Below are 21452 nucleotides of genomic sequence, written 5' to 3'. Positions count from 1 at the left end.
TTAAGGGAATCCTAATGAGTATTTCTTTACTCTAGTAACTAAGAAACAGACATAAAACCAAACCTAGATGAGGAAGATGAAAATTAAAGCATCTAGGAAGCCAAAAATAGTCCAAATTCTTGTAGTTTCCTAAAGAAGCCATATCTACCTGGAAAATAACACACATTTCTCTTGTTGATATAGAAATATGGGTAGTTTTTCCTATCAATAGATTAGTAGATGGTCTTGGCTGCTCATGTCTGTAATTCTCATAAATCAGAAACTGGAGTAGAAAGAATGTCACAAGTTCAAGGCCCACCTGTACTACAGAGTAAGGTTCAGTATATTACATTGTCTCAAAATAAATAAGTAAATAAATAAAGACTAGCAGATTCTGAAATACAAAACATAAAAGCATAACTACAAAGAAGTAATGTTTTAATGAGACTTGCAGTATTTCAGAAAATTAATTAGACCAGTAATAACAACAACAACAAAACCAGGTCAAGAGCAGAAACCATGTCAACTAATGGTTCTATGTGACTACTTCTATAAACAGGACAAAGGATATTTTTCCTTACTAATGATTCCTATTATCTTTGCTCTAAGCCTGAGGTTCAGTGACATCTCATCAGTTTCCATAACCTGCAGTAAATTAATGTCATTTCAGAGAATAAATCCCTTAGAAATGGATTATGATGAAAAAAATGCAAAGTTATTTCCAGATTTTACATTAAAATCCTAAGCTTTACGATTTTAAGTAATAAAAATTTACACAGAAGAAGCAGGAACTTGGACTTACCAGGGTCCCAGACAAAGAGGATGGAGCCAGTCCTGATGAGACTTGATAGGCTAGAGTCAGTTAGTATGGGGCAGGGGGGGTGAGGGGAGGACTCCCCTTTCTGAGGACTAGGAGAGGAGGATGGGAGGAAGAGAGAGGGAGGATGGGACTGGAGGAGACAAGGGAGGAGGCTATAATCCAGATGTAAAGTGAATATATTTTTTAAAATAAATTTAAATTAAAAAAGCAGGAATATCAAAATATTTATTTAAATACAGAGGAAAGCAATGATGGAGAAAATAATATAACAAACTTCTATTCTACTTGACTGTCTTAATCTCTTTGATCTTTGTTTTAAGATTGTAATTCACATAAAAGTAAAAACTAAAGAAAAAACTTGCTTTATATAATGTGGTTTAATAAAAATAAAAAATAAAAAGTTATTTAGCCAGGCATAGTGGGGCACACCTTTAAACCCAGCACTCACTCAAAGGCAGAGGCAGGTGGATCTCTGAGTTTGAGGTCAGCCTGGTCTACATAGCAAGTTCAAGGACAACCAAGGCTACACAGAGAAACCTTGTCTTGAAAAAAAGAAAAATGAAAAAGAAGAAAAAGAAACAAATTAGTTTTGTTTTAGTAGGAAATACTGCACGGTTTTAGATGGCAGCCATTTGCCCAAAGTAAATATACCCCCTACGCATGAAAAAAGCTGTTAAACTGGTGATTGGTCACTGGCTTTTCCTCAAATATTGCCTTAATATAATTTGATGTTCATAAAGTCCAGAAACTGTTTTGTTTGGTTTGTTTTGTTTTGGAGAAAAGCAAAAAGAATCACTGTATATACTCCTGTCAGGTGTGATAGCTCATATCTGAATACTCGCTCTTGAAAGGATGAAGCAGAAGAATTGCTACATCTTTAAGACCAACTTAAGCTACATGGTAAATTCCAGGACACCCTGAACAATAGTGTGAGACACTAGCTCAAAAAGAAGAAAGAAACTGGCCTCGGTGGTACACGCCTGTAATCCCAGACTTTAGGAAAGCAGAGGCAGGCGGATCTCTGAGTCTGAGGCCAGCTTGGTCTACAGAGTCCAGGACAGCCAGGGCTACAGATAGAAACCCTGTCTCAGAAAAAGAAAGAAAGAAAAAAAAAAAAAAAAAACAAAAGAAAAAGAAGAAAGAAAAAGGAAGGGAGAGAGGAAAAGGTATGCTGCTAACAATAAAATATGGAATATGGTCAGACAAGATGGCTCATGCCTATAGTCTGAGTACTCCACTCAGGTGGCTAAGGCAGAAAGCCTAAGGCAGCCTGGGTCTCAAAGTGAGTTTGGGAAATGGATTACATACATTACGAGGACAACCACTATTTTAGTTAGGTTTCTATTGCTCTGAAGAGACACCATAATCATGCAACTCTCATAAAGGAAAACATTTAATTGGGGCTGGCGTACAGTTTCAGTGGTTTAGTCTATTATCTTCACGGTGGGAAGCATGGTGTCATGCAGGCACACATGGTACTAGAGAGTAGCTGAGAGTTCTACATCTGGGTCCAAGGGCAGCAAGAAGAGACAGACACTGGGCCTGACTTGAGTATCTGAGACTTCAAAGCCCACCCCAGTGACGTACTTCCTCCAACAAGGCTACACCTACTCACTCTAATAAGGGCACATCTCCTAACATTATCACTCAGTATAAACCTATGGGGCCAATTTCATCCAAACACCACACCCCCTCTCTCCAAAAAAATTAAAAAACAACAATGGAGCCTTATAACAAAAGATAAATTGTGTCAATTGAGTAATAAGCAACTAAGAATGCCTGTATCCTCAATTCAGAGAAATGGAGATATTTGTTAGTAGTGTTTTAGGGTGACTATTGCTGTGATGAAGCGTCCTGAACAAAAGCAATTTGAGGCGAGGGACAAGGTTATTGTTTTTGTTTGTTTGTTTGTTTGTTTGTTTCACTCATACTTGAACATAACAAACAGTTCATTATCATATTCAGCAAAGGGAGGAACTCAGAGGCAGGAGCTGATGCAGAAGCCATGGAGGGGTGCTGCTTACTGGCTTGCTCAGCCTGCTCTCTTATAAAACACAAGGCCACCACCCCAGGGATAGCACTACCCACAAAGGGCTGGGCCCGCCCCCAATGATGACTAATTAAGAAAATGCCCTACAGCTGGATCTTATGAAGGCATTTTTTTTTCAATTGAGGTTCCCTCCTCTCAGATGATTCCTGCTTGTGTCAAGTTGACATAATACTTGCCAATACAACTAGTAAATATTGAGTCAATTCCATACTGCCACTACAATCTCATTTCTTTTCAACACATAAAAGAAAAAAAATGGCACATTCTAGATTAACTACATTTAGTAAAAAAAAAAAAAAAAAAAAAAAAAAAATCTTGTGACCATTTATTTCACTTAGAGGTTAATTAATACATGGCTCATTGCAATACATGGATTTGTTCACCTCTCAATCCTCATCACAGGTGCTCCTATAATTTTTAGACTACTGATAAATACTGGTTCAAGATCTTCTGTCCTACCCTCCTTTGGATTTCAACAACCCATTCATTCAGCTCTGTACTCCCTCAAGTAAGCATCCTATCATTTCAAAACTCCATTTCTCTTTCAAGGTAGCTACTTCTGGAGGCAAAACAAAGCCTGGATTCACCACTTAACAGATACATGATCATGGCCTTTTTCTATGGTTCATATATTACTGGTTCCTTATCTGCAAAATGGGGACAAAAAGGACTGCTGTCATATACTAGTCATACGACAGTATATGACAGCACTTAATATGTGGTGTTTATTATAGGGTTTATTTTTTTTAAACATTTTTCAGTTTATTTTACCTTGTGTGCATGTGTGTGTGTTGTGGTATGTGCAAGCACATGAATTCCAGTGTCCACAGATGCTAGAAAGGTTGAATCACCCTGGAGCTAAAGTTACAGGCTTGTAAGCCACCTGATGTGGGTGCTGGGGACCAAACTCGGGTCGTCAGGAAAAGTGGGGTAGGAGGAATCACATACATATGAATAAAAAGAATACCACCAAGGTACTTGTGTAGGGTAAAGGCTAAAAAGAAAAAACAGTACATCTTCCAAATATGAGCTGTCATTAGGCATTATAAGCAGAAGCTTAGTTATTGCTAAGAGTTTTTCATATACATATCAATGTGTATATACAACAAAAAACAGAAGTTATCAAAAAACCTCGAGCTGTATATTTTCAATTGGGCAGCATTTCAATAAGCTAAAAAAAAAAAAAAAAGACAAGAAAAGAAAAAAAAAAAATAAACACTTGCTACCAAACCTGAGTTTAATCCCCAGAACCCATGAGGTGGAAGGAGAGAACCTACTCCTGTAAACTGTCCTCTGACCTCTACACGCACACTACAACAAGGAGGGGTACATGGGAGGGTTTGAAGGGGAAAAAGGAATGTCGAAAATGATGTAATTATAATCCTAAAAAGAAAGTCTTAAAAAAACAAACATAGTCTTTGGCCTGGAATAGCCCATCATACTATATCCAGAAAAGACAAGGCATACTTGATCTCTGAAATGTCTTATCAAATATAAAGTGGTCTTTTTCATACTTGCTTAGATATATAATATATTATGAATTATATACTTAATTATATAATACATGATTATCAAAATATACTATTTATAATTATATATATATATTTCCATGCCTAACAATGGCTAACATATGCTTGCAAAACAGATTCACTGTATAATCATATATATATATACAATGCATAAATCTTTAAGCATCTCATTAAGATGTTGAATATGCAAATATATTGGTACAATTATTTTTCATATAATGAACTAAAAAAGAGGATCACATATATTTTAACTATAACATGAACTCCAGAGTAATCTGTTCATTTGATTCTAAAACATAAATCCTATGAGGCACATCAGATTCTCTATTTTTATATAATAGATCATAGATTTGAAGGTCTGGTTTTAGCTGGGAAAAGGATATACTCTAACAAGTCAAATGACTAAACAGCTGCCGATGCTAAAAAGAGTTTCATATTATTCTGAGTTAGGCACTAATTTATGCTTTAAATTTTCCATCCTGTGATAATCGTTTTAGATGCACGAAAGGGAAAAGCAACCATACTTTGAATGCTGATCTGAGTCTCTCATTTAGTGACGAGCAGAAAAACATACATTTTAGATGCAAGCCCCAGCTGACTGGCTTGAACCTGGAATTCCTTACCCTCCTGCTTCCATCTCCTAAATGCTGGGATTACAGCTGTGTGCCACCAGGCCTGGTTCATGCTGTACTGTGGATTAACCCTAGGTTTTCCTGCATGCCAGGTGTAAGCACTCTACCAAATGAGTGGTACACCTCCAGCTGGAGTATTTTTATCTTTCCACTCACTTGTTTGTTAGAATACTGTCCTTATATACACTTGGATTTGATAACACATAGTACTAGCAACACAGGCCTGAAGAAGAGCAGTTAGGAGTGAGAAGCCTATGGCCCCAGGAAATCCATTTGGAATATGAACATTGATCCCTTCTGACTGTATGTACATCTCTCTGAGTTATAAGGAGGTATGCACCTTAGTTTTCTTGCCCTTATGATCTACATGAAAGGGTTACTTTAAAAACTAACTCTTGAGTTTGCTGCAAGCGAAACTGCATCTTGCTAGGTATGGCAACTCATGCTTTGTAAGCTCGGTGCTTAGAAGGTGGAGGAAGAAGGATGTGGTGTTCCAAGTCATCCTCAGCTCCACAGGAAGTTTGCCAAGAGCCAGGACTCCATGAGACCCTCTCTCAAACCACTTCCCCTCCAAAATAAAAAAAAAGGCTAAATTTAGGTCAATGAATGACAAAAACTAGCAGAAAATATTTAAACTACACACATACATATATATGATAAGCAAGTAATACATATGTGTGTATGTATACGTGCATAGATATGTATGTAGACATGTCACTATCTCCTAAATCCTTCTGACCTAAACCCCACCACTAGGACTAAGTACAGCTGTAGCCTATTTCATGGGGTGCTTGCCTCATATTCACAATGGCTTCAATCCCCAAACACTGCATAACCTGGCTGTGGTAGACGCAAGTGATTAGATGTTCGCTGCCATTCATTCCTTGGCTACACAGTGAGCTTGAGGCCAGCCTGGGATTTCTGAGGCTTTGTTTTAAGAAGTAATAATAAAGGGTAAAACCCACAACTAGAAATGGAAGCTTCTATTGACAATACAGAACAAAAAAAGAGTCATAGCAGAAAGGGACATATTATGTTCACAAAAGAGTCAAATTGAACTTGGAAACTAACCTCCTATTTTTTCAAAAGTAATGCCCACCTAAGAATGCTTTTAGCTTTGGCAATTTATTACAACTCAAGGAAACTCATTAAAAGAAGAGCATTTCATTAGGGAGCTTTTCATTTTTTTTTAATTTCAAACTACAGTAATACGTCTTAACGAGGTATTCAATGCACTAAATTTATTTTGATTGCATTTATTTTAACTTCTTAATCATCCTTAATCAAGAGCCAGTAGCATTCAAGCAATTTTTGAGGCTTAGTTACTGACAAAGATCTGCAGATAAGTTTTCAACATAAAAATAATTCAAACATCCAAATTCAAGAATTGAGAAGTCATTGTATTAAAAAAGATCCATGATGTAAAACACAAAACCATATTGTAATGGATTCTAAAATCAAAAAGTAGCAAGTATTTATACGGAAAAGCCAACATAAAAGCTTTCATTATTTACAGATACATAATGGATGTACTAATGGATGATACATTCAAATGATTACATGTTTTGAGATGATTAAATGTTTTGAGTCCAGTAGCTGAACTCATTTCAGATCCAAACTGCATCAGTAAAAAGGAAAAAAAAATCACAAAATATTAAGGCTGTGATCTTAAAATTAATACAAAATAGCATGAGGCTAAATACTAATACTTTGACTGGATACATTCTAATAAAAACATAGTCTCTGAGCAAGATGCACTCCGCAAGAAGCAGCTATGAAACTTCAGGTACTTTATGAATACTTTATGGTTGATGTAGTGAAGAACCTATAATCCAACTGACTTCGAGAGCGATGCACTACAGCCAGTCCTCATAACTACACACTACTGTCCCAAACCCCAGGACACAGCCAAACATCTGCCCATTCACTACCTTTCAAAACCTAGATGGGAATCCATCAGAAAATCAACTGAGTGTGAATGAGAAATCACACCCAAAACTCCTTGTTCATGTGTAACTGAATATAAATTTAATAGGCCACTGTTTTGCTTCCTTCTTTCCATCCAACCTCTTTCTTCCCATTATACAACTTTTCGCCTATACACAAATACGTTGGCTTAGAAAACAGCATTTGACAGGAGAGAAATAAGTTAATGATCACTTACCACGATCATGTTTATCCCAAAGGTGCCTTTCCTCTGGGTTTACATATCAATCCTATTTCATTAAGAGTCACTATCAGAACCAGACAATTTTAATTAAATGCTCACGGATAAAGAACATTGCTTCAGTTTCAAAACAGCTGAAATACATACATAGTTTTCCTTATAAAAATCATGTACTTGCCTTGTGTCTGCATTTAAGTACAACTCCATAGGCTCCTATAATTAAAAAGAAGTAAGCAATCAGAGACATGCACACAAACTATTATTCTGTGTTTATATAGCTTATTAGCCTATGTTCGAACAACAACACCTACGACAATATTCTAGAGTGATGGCATCATGAGCCACATACAAATACAGCAGGGATTTCTTACTATGGTTTGTATAAACCAAGAGTATTTTGAAATGTTTCTTTTTTATTTTTATTTTTTTATGCACTTATTTTTTTATTTTTTATTTTTTTTATCAGTTACATTTTATTAACTCTGTATCCCAGCCGTGTCCCGATCCCTCATTCCCTCCCAATCCCTCCTTCCCTCCCTCCCTCATCTCCACCATGCCCCTTTCCAAGTCCACTGATAGGGGGGACCTCCTCCCCATTCATCTGATCCTGTTTTATCAGGTATCTTCAGGACTGGCTGCAAAGCCCTCCTCTGTGGCCTAACAGGACTGCTCCTCCCTTCTGGGGTGGGGAGACCAAAGAGCCAGTCATTGAGTTCCTGTTAGAAATAGTCCTTGTTCTCCTCACTTTGGGAAACCAATTGGTTACTGAGCTACCACAGTGGAGGTTCTAGGTTATATCAATATATGGTCCTTGGTGGAGTATCAGTCTCAAAAAAGACCCATGTCCAGATATATTTGGTCCTTGTGGAGCTCCTATCCTTTCCCCATCAGACTAACTCCCCTTCTTTCTTATGATTCCCTGTACTCAATTTAAAATGCCACACACACATTTTTATTGTAGGCAAGACAGTGTCAAATAAATCAATAAATAGACCACAAGGCTATAGGCTACGTGAACTGAGCATGGTGGTGCACACTGCAATCACAGCACTTAGGAGGCTGAGGCAAGAGGGCTGCCATCAGCGCGAGGCCCAGCCTGGACTACAGAGTGAATACCAAGCCGACCAGGGATACACAGCAAGACAACATCTCAAAACATGTATGTATTGAGCAAATAAAAATCAACTCAATAAGTTTTAGCAAACTTAAAACTTAAAAGCTACTAATTCCCCAAGAGTAAGGACAAACACAGATCCTACCCAAATACGCTCCTAGGGGTCAAGTCTCTTCTAGAATACTGTAATTTTATTTCCTAACAGGCAAAATATGATAGGTTGGAGCTAGGGGTGAGGTTCACTGGGATAGTGCTTTTCTTCCCCTGGGTTCTATGTCCACTATCTCACACACACACACACCACCACCACCACCACCACCACCACCACCAACAACAACAACAAAACCTACCAGCCTCAGGAATCTCACTAAACAATAAGACTTGCTACCCTCTAACCACAAAAGTTCAGCCCCACGCACTCCCACTGTCTCTGCTTTATTCTGACATAACCTCTTCCTATCTCTTGAGTTACTCATCCTGTTATGGAGATGATCAATTCACCTCGCTAGAGGCAGAACAAAGGAACACTACCATGGTAGGAAAGCACCCTGGAAACTGAGGTTAAAGTTCCAAGGGGAAAAATCTAATCAAAGCAATCATGACATAACATATATGATGATGGAGGGCTTTAAGAAACACTACAAATGTTTTTATAACTAGAGAGGCAAATCCTGCATGCTATTATGAGAAGGGGGTGGACTTGAGTGAGACAAAGCTGGGAGACATGTCTCCAAGGGTCTAGGACACCTTACGTGGCTCCTTCAGTTTGGTAGAGAGGCATAAATCTTAGAATGCTAGTTAAGATGGAACCAGCACACAGAACTCCACAATCATCAGAAAACTGTCAGCTCACAGCCCACTTTCCCACAGGAACGTATACTTGACAGATGCATTTCCTACCACAAAACCAACGGAGGCAGTTTACAAGCAAAAAGGAAAGCACTGATGTCTGGATGTAACTTAAATGAACAGAATTTAAACCGACATAAAAAGATGATATCATTAACATATGCTGGGAAAAAATAAGGCTATCATCTAGACAGTCAGACCCAGACTTTGAACATTCCAACCTTGTTATGCTCTAACCACCCTTTCCCCTTTATTGCATGAGTCTTTAACTGACAAAAAGGCAAATTTTATAAACCAGGTAAGATAATGATAATGAGTTTTTGTTACATAAATCAATGACAAAATGAAAAGGAGTTAACTAGCGAAGGAAGGAGGACCATTTTTTGGTATGGTTTGAACTTCAAACCTTGAAACAAGCACCCAATCAATAATCATATTCTTATTGTTTCCATTTACTTGAGAAGGATTTGCCAACCTATTATTAAAATCTTCAAGAGCTCTGTAAAAATTAAAAATTTTTGACATTCAAATTTTATTTAAAAAACCCAAAATACAAAACTTTTGTAACATCTGCTTTTTTATAAAAGCTAAGAAATCACATTTCCACTGATATTCTATTAAAATCATGTTTTACAAATTTCTGTAAAGTTATCTCTAAGAGTCAAAATGACTAAGCAAGAATATCAGCATGATTTCTTTTTCTAAGTGTCAATTTTTGAAAAATTAATTATACTTTATCAAATCAATAGTATTGCAGGGTTATAAAAGTATCATGTTGGTCAGATGGAAGGGGAGGAGGACCTCCCCTATCAGTGGACTGGGGGAGGGGCACAGGAGGAGAAGAGGGAGGGAGGGCAGAATTGGGAGGGGACTATAGCTGGGATACAAAGTGAATAAATTGTAATAAATAAAAAATTAAAAAGCATCATGTTATACATTACAAGGAAAGAAAAATTAATGGTATTAAAACCATTCCATTTATACTGATTAAGATGTTAAAAAATATAACCAAACCATGTACTTGAAAACTTGTAAACTACGATCTGTCATTCTCAAAGAATAACAATGGAAGTTATTTATGTATTTGTTTACCATATCGTAACTCAAAGTTAGCATATACAAATAAATTTAAAGTTATTTAAAATAAGATTGGATGATTTAAAATGTAACAATAACAAAAATATATAGACTAAAGAAACTATACTAGTGAAAAGAATGAAATCAGGTCAGTTTTAGAATATAGCTGATTGCCAGGTGCTCATGCCTTTAATCCCAGCACTCCTGAGGCAGAGGCCGGTAGATCTCTAATTTCAAGGCCAGCCTGGTCTATGAAGTGAGTTCCAGGACAGCAAAGGCTACACAGAGTAGCTTGGTCTAAAACTAGTTTTCACTTGGAGAGTAAGAACCACATAGCTGAAGAACAGTTTTATTTTTATTGCTACACACTTAGGTGCATATCTGAATTAAAATGCTAAATTGAGCGGATCTGAATAATTTTTTTGGTGATGTATAAAATTATATAACTCTCCAAAGTTCAAATGTAAAATTCTAACTTACCTTCACCTACAACCCCAAGGATCTCAAATTTATTCATCACATTACCGATGTTAGGAATCTTCATGAAGACAAACTCCTCTTTTGATGTAAGCCATAAAACATGGCACCAAAAAAGGAACTTCTAAAAAGTCCCAACGAAGAAATTCTCAAAACTTGGCAAGAAACTTTCATACATTTGTTCAATGGTGAAATATTAAATAAGTCCCTGAAAGAACAAACAGAATGAAATGCCATTAGTATTATGGTACAATACTCAACCTATCACATCCTTTTTAAATGATTTTTAATCCGTGTTAATGTTTCATATGCTGAAAAAAAAAAGGAGGAAGAACTTCCACTGAAATGAACCTCTTAGTATTTAAAATTAATACCATAACCACAATTAGGGAAAGACCAGTTAACTTTTGAAAATAGTACTTTACTTACTGTTTCAATCTAAAAACAAAAACAAAAACAAACATTGTACTCAAGCACACTCAACCACTTAGATCTTAGAGGTTTTTCTTTAACACTGATCAAAACTTTAATTAAAGACAGAGTCTCACTATGTAGCCCTGGCTGGAACTCAGAGATCCACCTCTGACTCCAGTGTGCTGAGACTAAAGATGTGTGCCATCACACCTATCTGACAAAAAACTTCTCTATCTATATTCTCGAATTGAACAGGTAAGTATTCAGAGAATAATGAGACCTCTATTTCTGTTTTTATTTTTTTTATTTACTCTTTGGTAATTTCATACATGAATACATCTCACACACATGCAAACACACACACACACACACACACACACACACACACACACACACACACCCCTAACCTGCTTCCCCTCAACCCAAACCTTGAACTCCTCCTAGACACCCACCACCACTTTCCTTTCCCAACTTCATATTTTTTTTCTTTTGACTAATCCACAGAATCTAAGAGCATAGCCTGCATGTTTATGGGTATAGGGCGCCATCCACTGGAGCATGGACAACCTACCCTTGGCCACATCCCTGAAGAAAGTTGACAGTGTCTATCAACTGCCAATGTCTTCTCTGCTAGGGGTAGGGCCTTATCAGCTCTATCTTCCCCAGGCTGAAAAGAGATCTTCATTTCATAATCTCACAAAAGGAAAATGTAATATGAAAGGGCAAGAAAAAGATATAAATGTTTATGTCCCCACATATACATATTCCCTAGCTCTGTGCCCTGAGGGAGCATCTAAGTAATAGCATACCAACAGTGCTGAGCCCAATGTATACTCTTAATGAAGATTCCCAGTTCCTTGGAGAAGTGACTAATTTAAGACAAGTGCAGAAACAAAATGCAGAGCCAGAAAGTAAGGAAATGTTCATAGAACAATCAGAGCATTTCAAATGGACTCAGGAGCCAAGCTAAATTGACTCATATTGGCCATATGAGTAATAATCTCAACAGTTAAACATAAAGATATTAATAAATTATATTCTGGAGAATAAAATAAAAACATGTCTATAAATACATGCAAGCAAAACTTTTTTTATGAAGTTTTATCACAAATAATAAAGGTAGTGATAGAATTACAAGATCTCCATTTGACAGTCATTCTAGTAATAATTACTTTAGGTAAGTGTCATCAATATGTGCTAAAACTTATATTTGAAAGTTACCATCTATCCACAAGGCACCTATTAATTACAAAAGGACAAAGAGCAGTTTTATATTGAAGAATCCTGCCATGTGCACTATAATTAAGTGATCAAAGTTAACCTGGTCAATAACGGAAGAAATCAACATTACCTGTCTCCTAAGAGAACACATTACATCACTACTTCTATGGCAATTCTAGCAGAAATGCAAAGCCTAAATAAATCTAACCAGGTGTGGTGTTTATGACTGTAATTTCAGCACTTGGGATGCTGAAGCCAGAGGATATGAAGTTCATACCTAGACTTGGTCAGATTGTGTGTTCAAGGGCAAAACAAAATCAAACAAAATTTAAATGCTTATAGATTAGACATTACTGATTTTGATAATACTTAGGTTATGGAAAACAATGCTCTAGCTTTTTTGTTTGTTGTAGTTGTTTTGTTTAAAAAAAAAACTTGCACTACTTCTACAACAATAACAAACTAAAAATGTTTTAAAAGAAATAAATTTAAATAAAGAAAATTCTTTGTTGCCTATACAATCTCAAATTTAAAAAATAAGAGTACCCCATGTGATATGTAGCAGGAAGTATTCTTCTGAACATAATGGTGGAAATGTAAACTAGGACAAGACGTATAATTAAAATGTTCATAATTAATTGCTATTTAAATGTTCTTATTCTGATAAAGAGATGTGACCATAGAGAACCTGCAACAGAGAGAGAGTGAAACATCCCTTTAATCTCAGCACTCAGAAAGCAAAGGCAAGAGGATCTCTATGTGTTCAAGGCTAGCCAAGTCTGCACAGTGAGATGTTATCTCAAAAGAAAAAAGAAAGAAAAAAAGAGTACCTGCAATCAATAACCTTAAATGTGACTTATCAGACATAGTTTTGTTTTAATTAAATACAATGGGGTGGAAAGATGGCTCAGATGGTTCAGAGAACTTTGTTTTAACAAAGGATCCATGTTTTGTTCCCAGCACCTACAAAAGCTGCTCACAAATGCTTACAACTCTAGCTCCAAACGATCCAGTGCCCTCTTCTGGCCTTCTGGGGTACTGCATGCATGCGAACACATCAATAAAACAATGAATTCTAGCTATTAATATTTAGCTTTAACATTATTAAAACATCTTGTTAGATTCTAGGCCTCCCAGAAAAGTATAGAGCACATGCACATACACAGACTGATAAAATATAGAGGATTCAAAAGAGATACAAAGCAGAAACTACAGATACTATCTATAAATGTAAAAGGAAGTCAGGAACGGTGGTGCATGCCTGTAATCCCAGAATTCAGAAAGAAGGTAGAGGAAGGAGGCCAGCCTGGACAACAAAATGCACATAATGAAAGAAAATAACCAACTACCAAGGGATGTTCTCTGACCACACATGTATACATAGACAGAAATTACATGATATATATGATACAATGTGAGGAAGAGAAATGGGAAGAGTGAGAAGGGAAGGGATATTAGTTCACATTCCATCATCTTGTCTAAAAGAACAAGTCCTTTCCTACTTACCTACCCTACATGGGACACTCATTTTTTTTTAAAGTTTCAGATACCACAGGTAGCAAAGGTAATTTCTTTGTTTACATTTATTTCTTCCTTTTAAAGCAGTTATTGTTTTTAGAAGTCTGGTTTAGGAAGAAATGGGAGGGGACGGGAGCAAAGGAGGAAAAAGAAAACTGACAGGATAATAACTGGTAAACTGTTAGAAGTTTAAGGGTCTAACAAGGCAGCTGAACATAGGCTTCATATATGAATATCAATTGTATTTGTCAGCCAGTAAAAAACAAATAGTAGACCACATTTACAAGAACCAACAGAAGAATTTAGGATTCAGCATGACAAAACATATCTGAGATCTCTAATGCAAACACATAAAACTGTATTTAAAGAAAAAAGAAAACCTAAATAAATAAAAAGAAATTTCTTCCACCTAAACACAATTCTTCAACACAGTGGTTCTCAATCTTCCTAATGCTGCAACCCTTTAATGCAGTTCCTCATGTTGTGGTGACCCCCACCCAGAAAATATTTTCATTGCTACTTCCTAACTGTAATTTTGCTATGGTTACAAATTGTAATAGAAATATTTTTGGAGACAGAGTTTTATCAAAGGGGCTGTGACGCACAGAATGAGAACTGCTGCTTTAAGAGGCTACTATACTATTCAGTGAAACTTACGGGACAATCATGTGTTGCTGTTGTTTATGACATGGATGTCACAAGTATAGCCTAAGCCTCAAACTCATGGCAATCCTCCTTCCTTAGCCTCTCATGTGCTGGGGTCACAGGCATATGTTTGATTATCTGTCTTGTAATGCTACAGTTTTGGGGGAAGGAACCCAAGCTATTTTATTATTTATTTTGAAATTCATTTCAGATTGTCTCCCATGTCCCAGGGAATAGGTAAGTAAGACCCACATGGAAAACACTTGCCACACAAGCTTGATAACCTAAGTTCAGATCCCTGGAGCCCACAGTGAATGAAAGTCTAGACCTCTGACCTCTACTCTCATGTCACCATAGTAAACACACACAGACACACAGACACACACACACCATACAGACCCAATAATAATTAACTGGCTGAAAAAACACACAAGGCCACAGTGAATAAATAAGCCAGGCCCTCACTGTCATAGAGCTTTTTATTTGTGCAGAAGGAGGAAAACTCCAAGATTATCATGAGACAAAATATAAGTAGCAAAGGAAGAAAACTGGAATGATTGCTCAAAGAGGGATGGCTTTTCTACAAATGTGACCATGGAGATTGCAGTGATTAAGAAAATAAAAAACAAACAAACAAACAAACAAAAAACCAAGCCATCTGAAGATGCACAACAATTATGTCCAGTTAAAAGATGCTCAGAGTACTTATAAGAGTTAATCTTCACTAAGGGTAATTTGAAAGATCCAGAACATTTCTCAATATCTTCTCCTCTGACAATTACGGTTCAGTTCATTCTAAAGGAACTGGGGTGAAAATTAAATGATGTCCACTAAGGAGACCCAGCACCCAAAACACATCCACAGCAAGATATACAGGAAAGATTTGTTACCACCTAGTCTCTGTGGCAACCCAGACAGGGTAAACTGAGAAACCCAATTTAAATATGGCAGCACATACATAACACAGGTATCAAAACCTGTGTGTTAACTACCAGTATTCATACTGAGACAAAAAAAAAAAGAAAAAAGAAAAAAAAAAAAACCTGTGCCAAATTTAGCTGAATAACACTGATTAATCTTGAAAGAGAAAAAAAAAATGGTACGAAAGCAGACACTTTAGCTTCTGTTAATGGCAAATTATGTAACTTGGATGAAATGTGTCTCTGAGGACAAATACAAATGCTGGGGAAAATACTTTTTTAAAAAAAAGAACTTGAAAGATCTGATAGTTAACAAGATTATAAAGAAGTATCTGGTTCATATCAAGGCAAAAGAATAAACATGGAGAGGTAGCCCAAACCACTCCAAACTGTTCTGATCCCTTTTGGAATTTGAAGAAACAAACAAAAACAAAAAAAAAAAGAAAGAAAGAAAAGAAAGAAAGAAAAACAGGTTGCTTATGAAATCCTTATAGATATAGGGCACGGATATCAAAGACAAAGGTTTTTCAAAAGGACAAAGTGTGCTACGTCACCACTCATTTGAAACTGAAGCCTAAAAGAGCTGGCTATATTCTCAGAACAAAGGAAGCCAACAATACGTCAGTCCTTGGACGGACCAGAACGGTGGCCTCATGTCATCCCAGTGATCTAGATAAAACCTCTAAATGTACCTTGTAATGAAATGGTTCCACATTCAGATTGGTGTTATCACTTCTTGTCTTAGGTAAAGTGAAAGGGGGATTTTTTTGCCGGGGGGGGGGTGAACTGCACTGATCTAAAACCCATTATAGCAGCACAAATCATTTCTCATTTACAGTGTACAGAATGGAAACAGAGATACAGAGAAATCCAAGGTGAGATCACACAAGCAAGAGTTAACAGAAACAGCTGAAACAGAAAGTGACTCACAGGGATCTGAAGTAGTCAAATGAGCAAGATAGCCCATGAAATAACTACAAGATTAATGTAGCAAAAACCTTTAAGAAAAAGGCAAGCATTTTAACTCAAACAATGAATCAGAATACTAAAACGGCACAATAATACAAAAAAGAACACAACGAAAAACAAAAATGTCAGCATTCAGAAGATCCTAGACGGTTTCTAAAAACACCAACTTGCCTACATAATCTTTTTCTCAAAATTTCTACCACATATACATCTATAAAACTGATGGCATGCTAGGTCACAATGTAATTCAAATCAAACTAGAAGGCCAAAATCAGAATACATTCTCTCTCCATACCTAAAACATGTGAGAAGTCAAACACAAAAGAAATAATTGGAAAATATTAACATATTTGAAAATTAGTAATTCCCACAATATCCCATTAGTGATTCAAAAAATAAATCATAACACTTAAAAATCACGAAGTCACAAATTTATGGCAAGAAGCTAAATCAATGCTTATAAAGGAAACTGCCAGGGGACAAAGAATGAAAGGCCTTAGGAGGTAAAGGCTCTTAGAACCAAACTTTACAAGCTGAGTTCAGTCCCCAGGACCCAGATCACGGAATGAGAGAACCAGCTTTTGCAGATTGTCTTGTCCTCTGACGTCCACACATGTGACACAAAGCTACACCTACACAAAAGAAGTGTTCGCTTGTTCGTCTATTTAAGAAGGAAATTAAGAATCTAATGTAAATACATCAGATAATGCAACAACTTAAAATAATGAACTAAGCACCAATCTCAAGGTTAAAAGACTACATATGATGAATATAGAAAAATCAGTCATGCCAGAAATTCCTAAATTAGGAAACACATTTAAGAGACTTTTTAAAAAGGCAAAGTTGGACCTTGGAAATCAAAGTTACAATTTACTTAAAAAAAAAAAAAAAGCTAGAAATGGTAGAATAGGAACACACCTGCAACCCCAGCATTTGGGAGGGTGAGGCAGGAAAACAGAGTCTGTGGCCAGTCTGGGACTGCATAGAGAAATCTATTTACCAAAAGAAAAAAAAATACAATAGGCAGAGTATCAACCTCATAATGTCCTGAACAGAATACTCAACCATGCCAGGGTACACTTCTGCCCCACAAAACTGTGGGCCATTTTTCAGAGGTAACCTAGTGGTAAGTTGTTATATAACAGAAAACTAATAAAAACAAGAACATTTGTCCTTTTATGAACAATTTTAAAACAGGAAAGCTAAACCACAAACTATATTATGCATAGATGTAACTATAGTATTGTTACAAAAATCAAGATATTAATTACCTCTAGGGACCAGTAAAATGGATAAGAGACATATACCAAGATGGTCTTTCGGTGATGCCATTTCTGTTTCCTTTTTTTATGTTGTTGTAAAATATTTTTTAAAATTTTTTATTTATTATTTATTACAATTTATTTTCTTTGTATCCCAGCTGTAGCCCCGTCCCCCATCTTCTCCCAGTCCCACCCTTCCTCCCTCTTCTCCCCCTATACCCCTCTCCCCTGGTCCACTGCTAACGGAGGTCCTCCTCCCTTCTTACTGACCCTACCCTATTGGGTCTCATCAAGGCTGGCTGAATCATCTTCCTCTGTGGCCTGGCAAGGCTGCACGCCCAAGGGGAGGTGATCAAAGAGCCCACCACTGAATTCACATCAGAGACAGCCCCTGCTCCCCTTACTAGGCACCCCACTTGTAAACTGAGCTGCAGAGACTCACAGCCAAACTTTGGGCAGAGTGCATGGAATCTTATGAAATAAGGGGGAGATAGAAAGACCTGGAGGGGACAGGAGCTCTACAAGAAGACCAACAAAGCCAAAAGAACCTGGGCCCAGGGGGACCTGCAGAGACAGATACTCCATCCAAGAACCATGTATGGAGAGGACCTAGACCCCCTGCTCAGATGTAGCCCATAGGCAGCTATGTTTCCATTTTTTTCTTAATTGCTGGCTTAATTAACAATTCACTTATAAGTTTTTCATTATTGTATGTATATGTTTTAGGAATTTCTATGCTTCTATATTCAATAATAAAACGTGTTTTTAAGAATTCACAATGACTCTAAGATACCATGTAGATTTAGCTTCTTAGCCATTTATTTGGAAGCAGAGAATTTTTACTGAAAATAAAGCATTGAGCACTGCAATAACAAACAAAAAAGCTTATATCCATTCTCTCACTGAGGCTTAGTCTCTCTATACTGTACTATGTCTATTGGTAGATATAGTAACAAAGTCAAAATACCCTCAAGGATATCAACCAGAGAGTGACCACTCCTGAAATCATACCTGATAATGAGCTAATGAAGAAAATGAATTTATCTTCTATAAAATAAAAATGATTGACATCCTGTCTGAACTTGTTGAGAAAGAGAGGTAGAGATTTATTTCAGGGAGTAGAATTAAGATTACTGGGAGGCCTCCTCCTCCATTGCTGGTGGAAATGTAAACTTGTACAACCACTTTGGAAATCAATCTGGTGCTTTCTCAGACAATTAGGAATAGTGCTTCCTCAAGATCCAGCTATACCACTCCTAGGCATATATCTGAAATATCCTCAAGTACACAACAAGGACATTTACTCAACCATGTTTGTAGCAGCTCTATTCTTAATAGCCAGAATTTGCAAACAACTTAGATGTCCCTCAACAGAAGAATGGATACAGAAATTGTGGTACATTTACACAAAGGTATACTACTCAGCAATTAAAAACAAGGAAATTATGAAATTTGCAGGTAAATGGATGGAACTAGAAAAGATCATCTTGAGTGAGGTAACCCAGAAGCAGAAAGACACACATGGTATATACTCATAAGTGGATATTAGACGTATAATATCGGATAAACATAATAAAATCTATACTCCTAAAGAGGCTAAACAAGGAAGACCCTAGGGAAGATGCTCAGTCCTCATTCAGAAAGGCAAACAGGATAGACATCGGAAGCAGGAGAAGACAGGGAACAGGACTGAAGCCTACCACAGATGGCCTCTGAACGAATCTACTGATCGAGATATCAAAGCAGAGGCTGAGACACATAGCCAAACTTTGGGCAGAATACATGGAATTTTATGAAAGAAGGGGGAGATAGAAAGAACTGGATGGGACAGGAGCTCCACAAGCAGACCAACAGAGACAAAAAAAAAAAAAAAAACTGGGCTCTGGGATCCCTGCAGAGACTGATACCACAACCAAGGACCAGGCATGGAGAGGACCTAAAATCCCAGCTCAGATGTAGCCCATTGACTCAGTCTCCAAATGGGTTCCCAGTAAGGGATATGGGGGCTGTCTCTGGCATGAACTCAGTGGCTGGCTCTCTGATTACCTCCTGCTGGAGGGAGGGGGTGCAACCTTGCCAGGACACAGAGGAAGACAATGTAGCCAGCCCTGATGTGACCTGATAGGCTAGGGTCAGATAGAAGAAGAGTAGGACCTCCCCTATCAGTGGACTAAGGGAGAGGCAGAGGGGGAAAAGAAACAGGAATGGTAGGATTGGGAGGAGAGCAGGGAGAGGTCACAGCCAAGATACAAAGTGAATAAATTGTAATAAACGATGATAATAATTTAAAAAGTAAATAATAAAAAGAAAAACGATTACGGGGGAAGTGAAAAAGAAATAGACTTCAGTGCAGTAGTGATGAGGCAAGAATCAGTCACATCCATTCTGCTCATATTGGTCATATGTGTCACATGCCTCCAAACAGGCCAGCTGATGCTAGAAAGGCTTTTAGGATACACTGGTGAACACTGGCATGCCTCTTGCTTTCTGCAAGCTAAGGGTACATGGGCAACAAAAAAATGATAATTTTGAGTGACACTTATTATAAAAAAAAATGAAAGTCATGGTGGATGACAGGAAAGGGTCCTTTCGATAGGTGGTCTGAGAGCGATCTGTCAAAGAAACCTCATTCCGTTCCATGACAGAAGCAAGCCTTCGGCACAGGGCCGTGAGAAAAGCATTCAAGGCAATACAAAGAAGAACTTGATAAGCCGAGGAACAGAGGAGGCCTGTCTGTCTGAAGCAAAACAGACACAGAGGACACCAGCAAGTGGCAGGAATGGGTGGCTGTCACTGCTTTGTCCCTGATAGAAAGGAGTCTTGTACTGAACTAGATGTCCTTTACAGTAAAGGCTTTAGATTGAGCCGTTAACATTATAAACAAGTAAACAAATGCCTCACAGTAATAAGTAACACCCAGAATTAAGAGAACCTTAAACTTTTCTTATGTTTACTTAATCAGTGAGACAGACTAAGAGAAAGAGGCGCAGAGATAATACTCATGCATGGCACGGTACACATGTGGAGTTCAGAAGGCAACTTGCAAAATTCTGTCCTCTCCCCTCCACTGTGTGGGTTCTAGGGACCAGACTCAGGAGTCAGGCTTGTGAGACAAGTGCCCTTACCTCATCAGCTATCTCATCAGCCCAAGAATTAAGCAGTCTTGTTTCTGCATTTGTAAGTAAGCAGGTAGCTACAAAAAAACTGACAGAAAGTTAAGACTTAGAGTTATCTCGTAAATTACAAGCACTGAATTTAAAAGCTGCCTAGGCCTTGAATGTTCCCTTCATTGCTGAAACTATAATCTTCATCTCAACAGATCTTTTCTTCTTTTCAAAGAGAGAACAAAATCAGTTGAATCATGAGTTTTTGTTTTTGTTCTTGGCATTGTTTTTATACATACAAATGAGGAAACCGTTTTGTCACTGAAGATTGCACAGGAATAAATCTGGTACATGACTAAATTTGTTATAATAGAAGAGTTCAAATGATTTGAAAGCATCTTAAAACTTGGGATCCTCGTGCAATTTGCAAGCAAATGGATAGAACTAGAAAATATCATCCTGAGTGAGGTAACCCAGACTCAGAAAGATGCTCGTTATATACTCACTTATAAGTGGATATTAGCCGTACCATAATTCACAGACCCAAAGAAGGTAAGCAACAAGGAGGGCCCAAGGGAGAATGCTTGAATCTCACTCAGAAGGGGAAAGAAAATAAACATCTGAAGTAGATGGATGGAGGGAACTGGGGGGAGAAGAGCAAGGGGACGGAAGCAGGGGGGATGAGAGAGCTGGGAGAGAGAAAGG

At 37.4% G+C, this 21452-nt stretch overlaps 1 protein-coding gene across 2 annotated transcripts in view; it reads right to left on the bottom strand.

Moving 5' to 3' along the window:
* Positions 1-21452, bottom strand: part of Cdkl5 (cyclin dependent kinase like 5) — a 187368-nt gene that overhangs the window by 113556 nt on the left and 52360 nt on the right. For both annotated transcript variants that reach the window (XM_060375214.1, XM_060375215.1), the window contains exons 2-3: positions 10698-10902; positions 7356-7390 (exon numbers count right to left, since the gene is read on the bottom strand). In XM_060375214.1, coding sequence (XP_060231197.1) covers positions 7356-7390; positions 10698-10761 — 99 coding nt within the window. In that variant the 5' untranslated portion in view covers positions 10762-10902. The remainder of the gene's footprint in view (positions 1-7355; positions 7391-10697; positions 10903-21452) is intronic.

This window comes from Meriones unguiculatus, chromosome X, assembly GCF_030254825.1.
Source record: "Meriones unguiculatus strain TT.TT164.6M chromosome X, Bangor_MerUng_6.1, whole genome shotgun sequence".
Classification (NCBI taxonomy): Eukaryota; Metazoa; Chordata; class Mammalia; order Rodentia; family Muridae; genus Meriones; species Meriones unguiculatus.
This window is presented reverse-complemented; position numbering and strand designations above follow the sequence as displayed.